Source organism: Trachemys scripta, chromosome 8 (genome assembly GCF_013100865.1).
Source record: "Trachemys scripta elegans isolate TJP31775 chromosome 8, CAS_Tse_1.0, whole genome shotgun sequence".
NCBI lineage: Eukaryota > Metazoa > Chordata > Testudines > Emydidae > Trachemys > Trachemys scripta.
In genome coordinates, this window is record NC_048305.1 from 1,873,263 (window position 1) to 1,890,544 (window position 17,282).

At 38.6% G+C, this 17,282-nt stretch overlaps 1 protein-coding gene across 1 annotated transcript; it reads right to left on the reverse strand.

The window, feature by feature from the left end:
- Positions 1-4,466: 4,466 nt before the first annotated feature.
- UBLCP1 (ubiquitin like domain containing CTD phosphatase 1) lies at positions 4,467-16,997 on the reverse strand. The gene is made up of 10 exons (XM_034779797.1): positions 16,787-16,997; positions 16,167-16,258; positions 15,686-15,771; positions 15,479-15,594; positions 14,307-14,405; positions 13,423-13,460; positions 10,552-10,650; positions 9,903-10,019; positions 6,913-7,040; positions 4,467-5,522 (listed from the first exon to the last, which is right to left on the reverse strand). Exons 1-10 carry the CDS (start codon positions 16,938-16,940, stop codon positions 5,495-5,497), a joined length of 957 nt encoding a protein of 318 aa, XP_034635688.1. The 5' UTR covers positions 16,941-16,997; the 3' UTR covers positions 4,467-5,494.
- Between the last annotated feature and the right edge of the window lie 285 nt (positions 16,998-17,282).

Genomic DNA, 17,282 nt, shown 5'->3' on the forward strand with positions numbered 1-17,282 from the left:
AGAGCGCTACACAGGTTGACTCCAAGATCTCTTTCTCAGCTAATTTAGAACCCATGTATAATTGGGATTATTTTTTCCAATGTGCATTATTTTGCATGTATCATCTTTGAATTCCATCTGCCAATCTGTCGCCCAGTCATCCAGTTTAGTGAGATCCCTTTAACTCTTCACAGTCAGCTTTGGACCTAATTATCTTGAATAATTTAGTATAATCTGCAAACTTTGCCACACATTTACCCCCTTTTCCAGATCATTTATGATTATGTTGAACAGCACAGGTCCAGTATAGCTCCTTGGGGAACCCTGCTATTTACCTCGTTCTGTTGTGAAAACTGACCATTTAGTCCTACCCTTTGTTTCCTGTCTTTTAACCACTTAATGATCCATGAGAGGACCTTCCCTCTTATCCCATGACAGCTTACTTTGTTTAAATGTCTTTGGTGATAGACCTTACCAAAGGCCTTCTGGAAGTCCAAGTACACTATATCCACTAGATCACCCTTGTCCATATGTCTGACGCCCTCAAAGAATTCTAATAGGTTGGTGAGACATGATTTCCCTTTACAAAAGCCATGTTGACTCTTCCCCAACATATCACGTTCGTGTGTGTGTCTGATAATTCTGCTCTTTACTGTAGTTTCAACCAATTTACCTGGTACTGAACTTAGGTTACTGGTCTGTAATTGCCAGGATCACCTCTGGAGTCTTGTTTTAAAAATTGGCATTACATTAGCTCCAGGCATCTGATACAGAGGATGATTTAAGCAATCTGTTACATACCACAGTTAGTAACTCAAATATGAAATTGTGAAGTTTCTTCAGAACTCTTGGGTGAATACCATCTGGTCCTGGTGACTTATTGTTTAATTTACCAATTTGTTCCACAACCACCTCTATAGACACCTCGATCTGGGACAGTTCCTCAGATTTGTCCCCTAAAAACAATGGCTCAGGTGTGGGAATCTCCCTCACATCCTCTGCAGTGAAGATCAATCCAAATAACTCATTTAGTTTCTTTGCAATGGCCCTGTCTTCCTTGAGGCCACACTGATTGTTTGGCAGGCTGCCTACTCCTGATGTACTTTAAAAAAAATGTTGCTGTAAGTTTTTCTGTCTTGTGCTAATTGCCCTTCAAATTCTTTTTTGGCTTGCTTAATTATACTTTTACAGTAGACTTGCCAGAGTTTATGCATCTTTCTGTTTCCCTCAGTAGGATTTGACTTTCAATGTTTAAAGGAGGTCTTTTCATCTCTCTCTCTTTTGCTCTGCCATTTAGCCATGGTGGCATTATTTTGGTCCTCTTACTGGGTTATTTATTATCATTATTATTTGGAGTATATATTTCATTTGAGCCTCTATTAATGAGTTTTTAAATAGTTTCATATAAAATAATCAATGTATATTTTATTATAGTAATTGCAACATATCCAAGTAAAAGGATCACTGTTTCAAAGCTTTCCATAACTTCAGGGTTTGTCATTAAGTATTTCTGTGCTGGAAATCTGTAAGCCAGTCTCTGATTTTGGCTCAGAAAAGTCTGGGGCATTTTGAATTTAAAAAAAAACCTCAAACAGTTTTATTTACCTAAAACAAAGAACTGCATTTAACAGCTTTCTGGTCTACTTGTTTAAAATTCAATTAGGCTTGGCACAAAGCCACAAAGAGCAGTGGATAGGAAACTGTAGATTTCCTGACAAGTCAGTCAGCCATGCTATAGTGCATTCATCTTAATGGCTCATTTGTGTCTGCAGCTTTAACACTCTGACACTTAGGGCAGGTCTACACTACAGCCGGGATCCACGCTCTGAGATTGAGCCACCAGTGATCGATTTAGTGGGTCTAGTGAAGACCTGCCAAATCGACAGCAGATCGCTCTCCAGTCGACCCCTGTACTCTACCCCCACCAAGAAGAGTAAGGTAAGTCGACAGGAGTTTCTCCTGTTGACCCCCCCAGTAACTCAACCTAAGGTACATTGACTCCAGCTACTTTATTCACATAGCTGGAGTTGCGTCGTGTAGGCCGACTTACCGCAGTAGTATAGGGGTAGCCTTACTGCCACAGTTCTCTTGCAAGACAGCCAAGCTCTTCAGTATCTCAACATCCATCTAATCTGCCCTGGCCCATACCAGCCTCCTATTCCACACACACTCATCTCACCACAATAGCTGTGTTATAGTATCAACATTAAGAGAACGTGGCTAATTTATTTCTGCTTTAGCACTAATAGAAGAATGAAAATTGTTAATGGCTACTGATTAAAAAAAGGAAGATCTATTTCTAAATCAATTGCAAGAAGTAACTGTAAAACTGAGTACAAGTCCCATTGTGATTTTCTATATGGTTATTGAATACCATCTTACCTTCAGAAATCCCAACAAGTCGGTCCTGGGTCTTGTACTATTCAGCATTTTAATTCATCACTTGGCTAAGGGGTTGAGAGTACACTTATAAAATTTGCAGATGACACCAAGCTGGGAGGGGTTTCAAGTACTTTGGAGGACAGGACTAGAATTCAAAATTATCCTGATAAATTGGAGAATTGGTCTGAAATCAGAAGAAATTCAATAAAAATAAGAGCAAAATACTTCTTGGGAAGGAAAAAAAAATCAAATGCTCAACTATAAAATGGGGAATAATTGACTAGGCAGTCGTACTGCAAAAAAGGATCTGGGAGATACAGCGGCTCACGCAGTGACTATGAGCCACAATGTGATGCTGTTACAAAAAAGGCTAATATAACTCTGCGAAGCAGAAACAGAAGTGTCGTCCTGAGATACGGGAGGTAATTGTCCCACTCTACTCTGCACTGGTGAGGCCTCAGGTGGAGTATTGTGTTGAGTTTTGGGCACCACACTTTATGAAAGATATGGACAAACAGCAGAGTGTCAAGGGGAGAGCAAAAATTATCAAAAGTTTAGAAAACCTGACCTACATGGAAAGGTTAAAAAAACTGCATGTTCAGTCTTGAGAAAAGACTGGTGGGGGATCTGATAAGTCTTCAAATATGCTAAGGGGTGGATGATTGCTCTCCACATCCACTGAAGGTGGGACAGGCAGCAATGGGCTTAATCTGCAGCAAGGGAGATTTAGATTAGATATTAGGAAAAACTTTCTATCTATAACAATAGTTAAGTAGTGGAATAGGTTACCAAGGGAAGTTGTTGAAGCCCCATCAGTGGAGCTTTTTCAGAACAGGTTAGACAAATACCTGTCAAGTGTGGTCTAGGTATACTTGGTCTTGCCTCTGCATTGGGGGGGAGGCGAGGGGAGAGGAGATGGACTAGATGACTTTTTGAGGTCTCTTCCAGTCCTACATTTCTGGGATTCTGAGAGTATAATGCTAATGAAACAAAATTGCTTTCCTGGACCGTAAAAAGGACGCTTGGTAAAGACACAAATATTAGATTTATCTACATATGGTTACAGTCTAACATTACATTTTTGATTGACTGTTGTTGAATCAATACCAAATTCTTATGAAAACAATGGGAGGTAATGTATAGAGTTCAGAGTTACAAGCTTCAACTCCAAAAAAATCTTGGTCACAATGTTAACTAATACCCACAATTTAGCTTATTGAAAGTTCACAGCTTTTGGTTTTGCTAAATCAAAAATATGTAGCACATCCATTTTTTAAACCCAAAGCATATATTATTAGTTGCCCCTACTATAATTAAGGTCGCAATTTTAATCCCATGCTCATCTTTCTGAAGAATTCACCTTTTGTGCTGACATTTTCTTTGATTGTTCATGCCCACCAATTACTTTGGTCATTGACTAGCTTAGTTGACCTGTTTTTCAGCATTTTCTGCATTATAAGGTGGTAGAGGCAGGATAATACTTTCCCAGCTTAGACAGCCATTTTTTAAAAAGATTGAGGCTTGGTATGTAAATACTCAATTAGTGGTACATTTTTCTAAGTTTGGAAACCTAGTTTTAAAATAAGTTATAGACACTTCAGTGCAAAACACAAGTAATAATTTAAGCTGCATGCTTAGGCCCTTATCCTGCAAACTGATCCATGCAGGCAGACTCTTGTTAATTTCAGTGGGACTCCATGTGAATGCAAAGATGTGCCCTCTTGGATCTGATGCCAGAACTGTGGCCTTAAAGGTACATGTACTGGGCATATGTGCACAGCTAGATAAGGGTCTGATCAGCTCCAAGTATTAAGGTCTATTAGGTTCAGTGCGAGTTTGATCAGTCCTGAAATGTAGTGTCAAAGTTCACTTACCCAGTAAAGGTAGTTAGCGAAGTACATATCTTTCCCAACCTGTTTTCTTTGTCAATAAAACCCAAAACCATTTCCCCACTAAAATCAGGACAATTAGATGCAAAAAACCCTTGTGTGATGCAATGATAGGGTTATTCACACAGAGGGGAAAAGACTGTGTAAGGTTAATATGGAGAAGAAGAAGAGATCCTTGTTAAAAAAAAAAAAAGACAACATAAGACACATGCAACCAACACTTTAAGAAAAAGGTATTTATTATTTACACAACTGCTATAGTTCCTTAAGAACAATATATACCATCTTTATTTGAAAGGGTCAGTCTTCTTTCAAATACAAGAACTGCATAATGCAGGACTGTCAGTAATGCAAAACAGCAGTCACATCACACTTCTATAGTGCAGGCTCAAGCAGCGCAAGTAAATTATACTTTAAAAACAGTATGGCTGGATATTGTAATTGAAACACAGTGTTTGCACTTTGACAAGATTAACTAGAACAGAACAAGGGTTTTGTTCATGCTTTAGTAGGAATGTGACTCTCTCATTTGAAGTTTACACTCTATCTGGTTAGGAGAATTTTTCTTCAGGCAGACTGCTTTTCGCTTAATCAAACAAGGTTGGATTTCTCTCCCTCTGTAATTTTCTGTCTTTTGTATTTCAGTAATCCACTGCTTTATAATATAAATTTGCACACTAGTGTATATTTGCCTTAGAGGTGGTGCTTTCCAATCTTGAACTGTCTTGCACAAAGAAACACTGACATACTAATATATACCAAACTTAGACAGCTTGTATTTTATAGTCTTAAATAGTGGAATGGGAGAGGGAGACTGTTTCTAAGACAGAGGGGAAAGAGGACTGATAGAATTCAGAGAATACCAAGACTAGCTCCTTACTCAACCTTTTTGGTCTAAAAAAAAAAAAAATTTTTGTTTCCAGTTTCAGAATGGTGTTGCTCTTTAATGGTTATGGTGGTATTATGGCAGCAATGAAAAAGAAAGTATTTTAAATAACACCGGAAATGAATGCAAGAAAAAGCAACTGGCTTATTTCTCTCTCTTTGAGCTTATTGCTGTGATCTTAAAAAAAAATAATAATAATAATAATTAGAACAAACCAACTGGAAGACCAAGTCTAAGCAGTCATTCTGGTGTCTGATTCAGTGTCCAGCACTATTGTGTTCTAGCAAAAAAGCAAGGAAAGGTCCAACGATCTCAAATTATGTTCTCTTCAGTTCAGTGCCACAAGAGTTTATTAAAGCTATTGTCCTTGCTTCTTTGAAAGGTACCTGAAAGAAACACAACAAATTATTTGTAACCGAAACAGGGGGGAGGGGGAAATAATGTGAGTACACAGTCTCTTTTATAATAGACTTTATGACACTGCTTAAGAACCAGTATGCTTTTGATCATTAATGCACTGGGTGATGGAAAGGTGGTGGTTAGAGGCAGCTTTCAAGATTTCACCATCATTCCCCTCTGTGAAAAGTAGATTTTCTACAATCCAACACAGACGTGGTTACTATTTTTGAAAGTAACAACTAACTAAATATACAAACACGTTTCACTCAAGTTTAAATTCATCTGAAATTACCTGAAGAGCTATCTTTAAATTTTTTTGGTCTAAAAATTCTGCTGTTAGGAGTCTGACAAATTCTGAAGCCTGAAGGAAGATGCCTTTAAAGAATAAGGCCATTGAATTACTCCACTTTTAGGGTTCTCTTTCTACAGTTGGGAGATGTCAAGCACCGTGGTAACATCACAGCTTTTCTAATCTCTATTAAAAACACCCTGTGATTGGCCTTCACAGCAGAGAGTTCCAAAGGGTTAATTTAAAATAAACTTGGCATTTGGCCCTCCATTCTAAGTAGCATACAGCACTAGTAAATTAAGATTTACAACAAATTTTCAGACCTGTTTTTATTGAGACAAGCAAACATTTTCACAACAACATGTTGCATACACATTTATTTATTGCATGGTATTGCAAGCTCCTCTCAAAGCTCACGGCACTTGTATAAACATCATGAGGAAGTCTTTCAAAAGCACAAATGAGAGTTAGATGCCCAACTTCTCAATGACTTTCAATGGGAGTTAGGCACTTACCTGCCTTTGAAAATCTCCCCAAAGGCTATATAGCCTTAATAAAATACTTTACTGCCCTAACCTGGTGCACAACATAACCCCTCTGCATAGCATAAACCCTTGTTAATTAAGAACCTCATTATATACAGATCCACATTCAACCACCTCCAACCCTTTAATCATACGCTCTGAAAAAAGAAACCTTCAGGGCATATTACGAGGCTAACAAAGTTAGACTCTGTCAGACTAGGGGTGGGAAGAGAAGGACTTCCAGGCTCCAGGACCTCTGATGGAGAGCACCCTAACCACAGCTCCCCATCCCACGCTAGAGAGCACTTAGGTTGAACACTTCCACTGACCACAAATGCTCTGGTATCACATGGAACGAGAGGCGCTCACCCAAACTGTCAGGTCCTACACCATTTAGTGTGTTAGGTCATAAATCAAAGCCTTAAGTTCCAACCGAAAACTAGAGACCCATCCCATCTCAAGTTGAAGTGTGTGTAGCAGTGCAGTCTTTCCTTCCAGGTAATTTTAAAGCATGATATAGTATTTAGGGATGAAGGGAGGGAGAAAACTTGACATAGTCCTTACCTTTCCCAGTGTTTGTGATTCAGTTCCAAAAAGTCATCTAATTTTGCTATTTCTTTGAGGTACTGAGTAAGCTTTAAAAGCTCCTTGTCTTTATCCCGATTTAAATGTGCTTTCATAAAGGGTCTTATCTATTGAGAGACAGAAGTATAAGCATTTGCCTAACACAACACTTGCAATTCTCTCACATTTGGTTATTTGTGAATTAGGCATATATTTATTATTTGTGAAGTAAGTATACTGTTCAGAGTAAGTTAGGCGTCCCTGCCACTCACTTAAAGAGAAATCCCAGAAAACTCTACACATAATCTGTATACAAACTATACCAACCAAGTCTTTTCCAGTATTATACAGAACAGGGTACTTTATAGGCTTTTAGTTCTTGAGAGATCTCACCCTTTGTGAAAACGCCCACCTGCTTAAGCCAACTAGAAAAGAAATTTCTTGCTGTCTCAGTTTTCAAACAGGAGCAAAGACGGGTACTCTTCATATTTACTTTCCTGCTAGTTAGTCCAGAAATACCTACAATCTGAAGCTCAGTTCACTAAAGTCTCAAGTTACCTGGTATGCATACTGCATTTGGAATCTGGAAGCCTAGATGGCCATAACTGAGACATTAAATTATCATTTCCACACCTTTCTGTACAAAACGTTCTACCTCAGAGATAGGAAATCTCTTAACTATCCATAACAGAACACTACTGTTACTGCCCTGTTCTCAGTCTGTCCCTGTTGCAATCTCAACTCAGAGGTTACAAAATTATAGCAAGAACTTAAGGTATTTTCCAGTCCCAGATCAATCTGCTGCTAGTCTAGCTTGAACATGCCTAGTATGGGTTATCTGACTTCTGCGTTAGTTAAAGGGACACAGTCAAATACAGGAACACCTCACTTAATGGTGTAGTTCTGTTCCTGAAAAATGCAATTTTAAGCGAAACGATGTTAAGCGAATCCAATTTCCCCATAAGAATTAATGTAAATGGGGGGGTTAGGTTCCAGGGAAATTTTTTTCACCAGACAAAAGACTATATATATATATAAACACACACACACACACACACACACACACGCATAGTATAAGTTTTAAACAAACAATTTAATACTGGTACACAGTGATGATGATTGTGAAGCTTGGTTGAGGTGGAGGAGTTAGAGGGTGGGATATTTTCCAGGGAATGCCTCACTGCTAAATGAACTAGCAATTGACCGAGCCCTCAAGGGTTAACTCTCTCACTCTACCAGGCAGCAGGAAGGAGGGGGGGGCAGACAGACACACACCCTGTGTGTGAAAGAAAACATGTGCATTTACCCTTTAAGTAGCTGACCCCAGTCTTAAGTACACTGTCCTGTTAATTAAATCAGCTTGCTGAGACCTCCTGAGACCAGCTACTGCCTAGAAGCTCCCTCCCTAGTGTGTCCCCCCACCCTCCGCTCTATGGAAGATGGGGTAAGCGGGGTGCAGGAGCAGGGGGGAGGGGGAGACACTCTGACATTAGCCCCGTACAGCAAGCAGGAGTCTCTGGGAGCAGCTCCAAGGCAGAGGGCGGGAGCAGCACATGGCAGTCGGGGGAGGGACAGCTGAACTGCAGGCAGCTGCTGCACAGGGAACTTAAGGGAGCGGGGAGCTGATGGGGGGGGGGCTGCTGATCCACCCTGGTTCCAACCACCCACCAGCTAGCTGCAATGGGCTGCTCTTCCTGCAAGCAGTGGAAGAAACAGGCGGCTGCCAAACGACTTTAAACAAGCATGTTCCCTAATTGATCAGCAACTAACATCGAAACAACGTTAACCGGGACGACTTTAAGTGAGGAGTTACTGTCAAAGTTACTGAACCTTCAGATATTGCATCTGCCCCAAATTCCCCTGCTAGTTTGAGGCATTACAATTACGTTTCCCTATCATTTTTCTCTCCCTATTATTCTGCAAAAGACACTCCCAACACACACCACCAAAAAGGGGGGACGGGAGGGGGAAAGGAGGAACAAAGTAAAAATGACTGTACACAAAGTGCCATTAAATGCACAAAATAAAACTGAAAAGGAAATTTTGTGTAACCCTTTGTCACAGTAATCTCTGGTGTTGCTTGTAACAATAGAGGGTTCAAAAAACGTAAATGATTTTGAGTTGACTGTGACCGTTTAAAGGAGCTGTGAAACTCATTCCATATCACGCTATCCACTTGTATCATAAGCTTTTGGACAATCAGTGAAGCCCAAGTGGAGTGGCTGATAAAATAATTTTGCCTTAGGTTGAAAATCTGATCTTGATTCCCTCTCCTCCAATATCCTTCCAATTTATCTTGTTGTCAATATAATCTGGGCGGTAACACAATTGTGCTGTACCCCCGTTAACAAGTAATGATACGGTTCTGTCAGTCTCGCACTTCATCACGTCTCCCTCTAGTCTGACTGAATGTTCAATTCAACGTACTATTCAGTAAATCAACATCAACGAGGAGGAGTCTGGAAACAGAAATTAGTTGGCAATTTTGTTCTGTATGATTTCATAGGAGCAGGACCTTTTTTATATTGGCATACTACTGATAAAGTACAGTAACAAGATATTTAATGGAGTTATTTTCTGACCATTAAGCACACTTCCGAGATTGTCATTTATCCTACGTTTGTACTGCACCGAGCACAGCGGGACCCAATCTGATTGTGGTCTTTAGGCACTACTACAATGTAAATGTATAATACATATACACAAATGATATAATAATTTTACTCCTCCTACCTCATTTCAGTAGTCTAAATGTTTCTACTTTAACAGTGAATCGAAATACCATATTCAGTACATCTCCCTTACTACTAAAAAGCAACTATCTAGTCCAAATAGTTGTTCTTGTTTTTAAACTATCAAATATGCATTGTGTTTTGTTGATCAACATCTCACAGTAGTTTAAAAACAGCAAAGAAATACAGAAAGCAGCTATAAGTCAATTATTTACTTTCATTTGTTGCTGCTTTGCTAATAATTTCATTGAAAGTTACCTTTAGTCCATTTTGTGGGTTCATTAGAAAGTTTCGTCCAATATCATCAAACATGATAGTATTTTTCTTGTTGTAAAACTCTGAAAATTTGCCCCATATAACACCAAGAGGTTTCACCTGCAAATATAAGTGTGTAAGAGTTACCTGAGGTAAAACACGTGATGTAAAGATTACAAGAGATGTGGAAATCATACCATCAGCATTGCAACTTTACTGTACTTTTCACTTTTATCCTTTTGCTGAAGAATTAGCAAGTGCGTGCGGTCTACTGTCTTCAATATAGTACTTCAAAATTATTCATTGAATGTATATTGGTAATTTCAGCAGATTCAATATAGCCACTACTAAGAAAAGTAGTCTTGTGACACAAATGAATGTTCTCCCAATAGCCCTGTTTATTAATTTTGCTTGACAGCCACATTATAACCAAAGAACCACTGTAAATTCAAAATGCTACAGCAAGATTGTTCTTCCCAGTCCCCCTTCCTGAACTTCAGTTGGTTTTTAGGGTTTTCTTATGTGAAGTCCCAACACAAACTTAAATCAAAAATATATAAGGGGGTTCCGATCATTAGTTTTCTTTTAAAGAAAATGTTACTGTTTAAAAAGGAGGAAAACCATTAATCTAGGAAATACACATGATTCTTACATCTATTAGTCCTCTCCTTGGAGTGTGCACCGTTATCATGGCAGCACTGTCCAACATGAAGGTTATCTTGTAGTTTGCATTTGTACTCACTCCCAGCTCCTGGGTAACAGAGATTCAGAATTGAAATTCCAGACAGACAGTTTTACTGCTATAAGTTAAAAACTTTGTTTGTAATACATTATATTTGTGAGGGGGTCAGCTGTTGAGGATGAACCGAGACATGCTAAAAATAGATGTCTGCTCTCCTATCCAAACGAGAATAAAGTACAGAATTCTATTAACAGAAAAAACTGGTGTGAGTGTAGTTTTGCAATTCCTAGGGTCCAACTTAATAAATAATTGACATCAGTATAAAATTAGAGTTCAGTGAAGAGGCAAGATACAGAGAGCTTCTGACCCACCTCAGTATCATCCCTGTATCCACAACAAGCAAGAAGAGAAGAGGGAGCAACATCCTCCAAAGTGTCTAACTGATGTAGACCCCTGCTCAGTCTCTAAAGCTAAGTGTGTAACAAATAGCGTGTTTTCCTTTCTTCTATTTGCTCCTGTTCCACATTATAGCCAGGCCCAAAGACCAAGCAAAAATGATAGTAGTCAACGTGTGGGACAATAGAAGGGTAAGTGCCTAATGAAAACATCAGCCTTGCAACAGATGTGGCTCACCTTTTATAGACCTGGCCACTCCTGAAACAATGGGAGCACAGACAACAGCTCATTTATAGAAATGAATCTTTGAGTAAAGGACACTGCATCATTCTATTTCAAATCCTTTCTGAAAACTATCATGTAACACTAAACTTTGCTATAATGTGCAAGTTTTTATATATTACTCTGTTGCACATACCAGAATTAAAATTCAGAGTCATGCACCAACTAAGCACAAACCATCCACTGCAACAGCTTTTTTTCAGACATCTAGCCACACCTGAATGCCTTGCTGTTATGTACAAAGTGAATCTTCTTACAGATGAAAAGTGCTCTCTACAAAGATCAGTGTCAGTGTTATACCACAGCAAAATGCTAAACAGCATCTGAATTCCATTTATATGTGCGTGGTAAGAATAAAATTAAACAGAGTTATTCTGCCTCACTTTTGTTGCTGCAGACGTTACCTCTGAGAACCATAACAGGGTGTGGTGACCCTTTAAGGACAGCTCCAGAACTTTTTTCTGTTTCAGCCCTTTAAGGCCAGGTATTTTGGGGATTGTTGTTCCCAAATGGAGGATGCAAACTGTAGGCTAGAAGCAACATAAGCTTGAAGCTATGAAAGGGGACAACAATACAAGAGATGTCTTCTGCTCAGTTTAGAGAGAGAGAGAAGCAGCAAGCTGCTATTGGTGGGAATCAAGTGACCAAGACTGGATCACAGTGGGGCTCCCAGCAGAGAAGGAAACCAGGAAGGCCAGAGTGTGAAGCAGATACAGCTGAGTTTGGAGCAAATGGCTGCGTTGCTATCCAGAACTACCTGCAGCCTATGGTAGAGAGAGATCACACAGGCTCCCCTGGAGCGCTGAAGTGCCATCTAGACTAGAGGTAGTCTAGTTATATCCTTGCAATCAAGATGCGATTGTTGCATGTATCTAGGGAGTGAGCTGTGGCCAAAGGAAGGTGAATGATTCGTTTTCTAGATATATCTTATTTCATTGGACTTTCCTTTACCTACGACAGGATTATTGTTTTTTATCCAGAGTGCTAACCAGAGAGGGGAAACTGAGGCAGCAGCTGCACCTCACATATGAGTGGTAAGCAACCCTTTTACAAAGATACTTAATCATATTCCCACATTGGTTTGAAACCATGTTTTAGTACCAGTGAAATGAAATTTAAGCTCTCTGACGTTTCCTTCGCAATAAATGCTGGCCAATAAAAGAAAATAAGAGCAGGAAAGTCTGACAGACCTATTTATCAGAGTGGGGTGCATCTGACCATAGTTAAGGATGTGTAATGTTTACCATTCTCACCCCAATTTCATTCATTCATAATTCAAAGCTTTCATAGTTTTGACTGAAGTTCTCTATCACTGATCTCTACCTAAGGCTGATTTATAAAAAGACCATGACTATTCTGAGCATAAGCAAAAAGTGGAAAATATACTTTTTCCAATTAAAAATACTGAAAAAATGGCAGCCACAAAGCCAAAAGAGCAGAAGTACAAAAGGCACAATTTTGGAATTGAAACTGGTTTTGATTTGACTGAGTTTTGAAAATTACAAACCAAGCATGCAGCAATTTTTCCTAAACTCACTAAGCGGATAGCTAAAGCTAGCAGCAAATATGTTCACGGCTAAGTCAGCTGTGCAGTCACTAGCTAATTGCCTGTTGTGCTTAAATCAGTAAAGAACTGGATCTGAAAGGGCTCCTGTGGACTTTGTAAGAAGCACAGGAGAGAGCAGAGCTCCATTGTTGGGGAAGGAGCAAGGAAAAAATGAGAGGGGCTTTCCTCCTGCGGATCTCTAGGATGCTAGGCGTGTATCTATGGACACTTTTAAAAACTGCATTACATTTATGAAATAGTATGTGATGATATAATTACAGATTATATCTACCAATGACAGGGCAAAATCTGCATGACCAATCTAATCTCTAGCACCTCCTGTTTTATATTTTATCTGTGCAAATTTAACACTGCAGTGAAAGTTTATATGGAATTTTAAAATGAGGATTATTCTCAGTTTTGTGAGGGAGACAGTTTTAAAAACACTATGAACTTTTAGAAAACCCAAACAGCTTTTGATCTCCCAGCCCACATTCCCTAACTGCTAGTATTGCTATATAAGCTGCTGAACACAGTCTGATTAAAGGTTACGAACTCATAGCTACCAAATACTGACAACATAATAGAAACAAATGACATTTCCAAACATAACTTACTTTCATTTTAGCTTCAATCCACTTCATATTAGTAGCAGCTAGAACAAGGGGAGGAGGGAAAAGAACTCTTTATCAAGATGAACCAGCGAAAGGTAAAGTTTCAGTTCTCTTAAGCTATCAGACTTGCCTGGTTGGTACAAGCTAAACTATCATTACATTTTCTCTCCATCACTGTCCTAAAGTTTGTTTCCTATGTAAAATATTTAGTTGAAACTAATTCCTTTTAGCTTGAAAAATGTAACAGACTAGATCGAATACTGCATACACTTTAAAAGGCAGACAGACTATTCACACTAAACTAACCCTTTTGCTGTAACATGATTAAAGCTAGATAAAAAAATTAGACTGTAGCTCAGCTAGAGACAACCCTCAACCTGCTAGAAGACAGGAAACCAACTGGCGAGTTCAGGCAGATGAGTGACCGCCCCGTAATAATGGTGACAGAGTTTTGCTTGTTTCCTGCCCCACTCTGCTCATGGATACTCTATCGATTGTCTGGTTTGGGATATATGCACATCACCAAGCAGCGTATGGATGTTTAACATACAGCTTAATCTCTTCAATTACTTGTTAATCTGTCCAAATTAATATTCAATCTAATTTTATACCCTGTTCATTTCTTCACCACATTCACTTATTTGCATGGGCAGTATACTGTGCTTAGCTACATGAGATCTACCATCTTTCTAAAAATAGAGCTAATCACTACTGAGCATGAACCGACTACTCACTCAGGGATTAAATACGATACAGCCAAAATTAAGGTATTGCATCAGGTTTTACAATAAACAGCAAAAGCTGCAAGTATATTTAGCATCTCTATTGCAGCATCCTACCTGCCAAACAATTTACAAGATTTTCATTTTGTAAAGAAAATAACTTACACCAAATTACAATATCATAATCTTCATATGCCGATGTCAGGAATTCATGAAGGTATGGCCTCATTAACTCTACCCCAGTTTCTGCACATGACCTATGGTCTGAGAGGAAAACAAACAATTTATTATTAGTTTAGCATATTTTTTTGTTAAATCTGATTCCTGTATGGGCCCCCATCAATGAAGCACCCAACACTTCAAAAACAATGAATATATTCTTCTAAACCCTATTATACAGGGAAGTTGTATCCCCACCCTGGGAACTAAAGCAGAGAGACTCTAGCTTGCCCAAGCCTGTGGCAGAGCCAAAAATTTAACATAGGTTCCCCCAGACAGAGTCCAGTTAACCATAAGACCATTTTTCCTCCCTTATTTCAAAAGGCAATATTTGTGATCATGTATGTGCCTTATTTATTCTGTCAAACACATAAGCATAATAGTCTGCCTTCATTAGAAAATGGCTTCCTGTGAAACTCTCCTTGAAACACCACCTTTAACTCATGCTCGTACTAATGACTTGAATTCTGATCCCAGATTACGAACATATCACACACATGCGCACACACAATTGTTAGGGGGTTGGGGGTAAGGAGAGAGAAATAATTGGTAAGGTTTAGAGTCAAACTCCATAATGTCCCCATATCCCAGTGTGAGGTCATAAGAAAATGCTGATCTCTCAGAGAAACCATTTTGGTAGTTTTCATATGCAATGTATTATGGATGGGTGTTTCAAAACTCCATGAGAATCAACACTGAACTAAACTCCTCTTCCCAAAAAGAGAAACCTTATCACCTACAGGTTGACTTTATCATATTTAAAATAAGTGTTTTTCCCTTCACTGCCACCTCGATGCCTTGGACAGCATATGAAAGGAAAATTATTAGGATGAAAGTATAAACTAAAAAAAAACAAAAAACAAACACACCTTCTCTCTGCATCCCTATGTAGCAAGTTTATGTATTGTGGCCTTAAGTCAACAGTATTCAATGTTGATAAAGCACAATTTTAAAAATAGTAGCAATGCAAGTCAAAAAAACAGAGTACAAGGCAGAAGTATGGTGGTAGAAGCGGAAGTTATTAAATGTGACTTGTAAGGGGAAAAATACCTATCAAAAGCTAACATGGTAATTAGTGAACAGACTAATTTATTAAAAAAAAAAGTTCTATAACTTACCAAACAGTGTGTAATCAACATCTAATACCAACAGCTTTTTCCCTTCCCTAGGAGGATTCAGAATTTCCACTTTGTACTCTTTGACTCTCCGGGAAATTTTTAGTAGGTTCTCTTCCCTAATACAACAGTACAAACAGTTATAGTTAACACGTGAGGACTGAACATTCAGCAACACTGCAATCTTTTCTTAAAATGGCTATAACACACCTATTTTCTACTTCAACAACTTCTTCTTCAATATCAAAGTCATTGACTACATCATCATTGTCAGGGGGTGGTCCAAGGACATCCTCCTAGAGGGATGAAAAAAATACAGCAGCATTAAAATAAACACACTGGATCTCAGGATTTTGTTACAACACATTACAGGAAAAAGATAAAACTGCTTAATCTATACGCTTTTCATTTTAAAAGTGGCACAATTAGTGAAACTTTTGAGAGACACTAGAAGCACATAAGAGCTTATACTTAAGACTGATCACTACAGCAATTAGAACATGCAAATCTATTACAGTTCTACAGGCAAGTTCATTTTACATACAAGGCAGGAGTAGCAAAGTTGGTATGGTGCCATTATTCTTACACTAACTTGTCTCTGGAACACTAGAATTTCAGTCATCATTAGGAAACATGACAAAGTGCAGTTTATAATTTTATAGAAGCAAATGGGCAAAAAGAAAATGTTTACCAAACTCTCTTCACGAGTTCCCATCATCATGATTTTAGTATTTGGTTTCAGTTTGAGAGCTCCGAGCTTAACATCATTGTCTGCAGGTTTGCCTACAATACAAGCAGATCATTGTTTTTGCACTGAAGTCGAGGGGTTTCATTTGGTCTAAGATGACAGAGCCATACTAAATACCATACCATTGGAGCCTCAATTTCCCTATGCCACTAACATGTTCAAGGATAAACTATTATGAACTTGTATTAATACAGAGTAATGCCAAACTGAAATAAAAAATTACTTGTATTACAACAGCGCTTTGAATCTCCAATCAAGACAGGGGCTTCATTACCCAGGTACTATGCATAAAATCCCTGTCGTACTTGCAGTTTACTTTTTTTTTTTTTTAAACTTTAATTTGCAGAAATTTCATATCAGTAATTTAAAAACAGGCATGATGTACCAATGCTAAGCAACATCCAGTGATGTGTGACATCCCTGCGAACACACCCATCCAAAATCCATAGCCATTAGCGTGGGGAGGAGAGAGCTCCACTGGTGTACACAGCATGGACACATAAAAGCAGGTTCTTCCTCTGATGAGTTAGGCAGCTCCACCAATAACTAATGTGAAGAATTACCTTTCATTTTAAGTCCAAGCAGCTTTTGGCGCTCTGGTAGCACTCCTGTAAGGCCTTTGAGAGATTGTTTAAGATCTAACACTGTATCATCTTCGGATAATGAGGTTATAGAATATTCCTGTCCACCCCATTTTATTATAATAGAGAGAGACATTCTTGAAGCATATGTTCAGTATTACTGCCAGCAATATCTGCAAGAAGGGAAGGGGAAAAAGAGATGGTCATATTAAAAAAAAAAAAAACTCAGAATGGAGAACAGCATTTAATTGGAGGGCAAGTAGATTTATACTATATGCTTACAGTATTTTAAAGGCAGCAGTATTAGATAGGTTGTTTGTTTAAAGTTGTTCATTTTGTATGAACTGCAGCAGTTATGACCAAGTTTTAAAACTGAGGGATAAAGTGCAGAGCTAAAACCGGGGCTTGTAGTTACATCTATATTGAATTTAGCAGTATTCTATTCTTTAGTGTGTTCATTCAATGCACACCCAGCCTA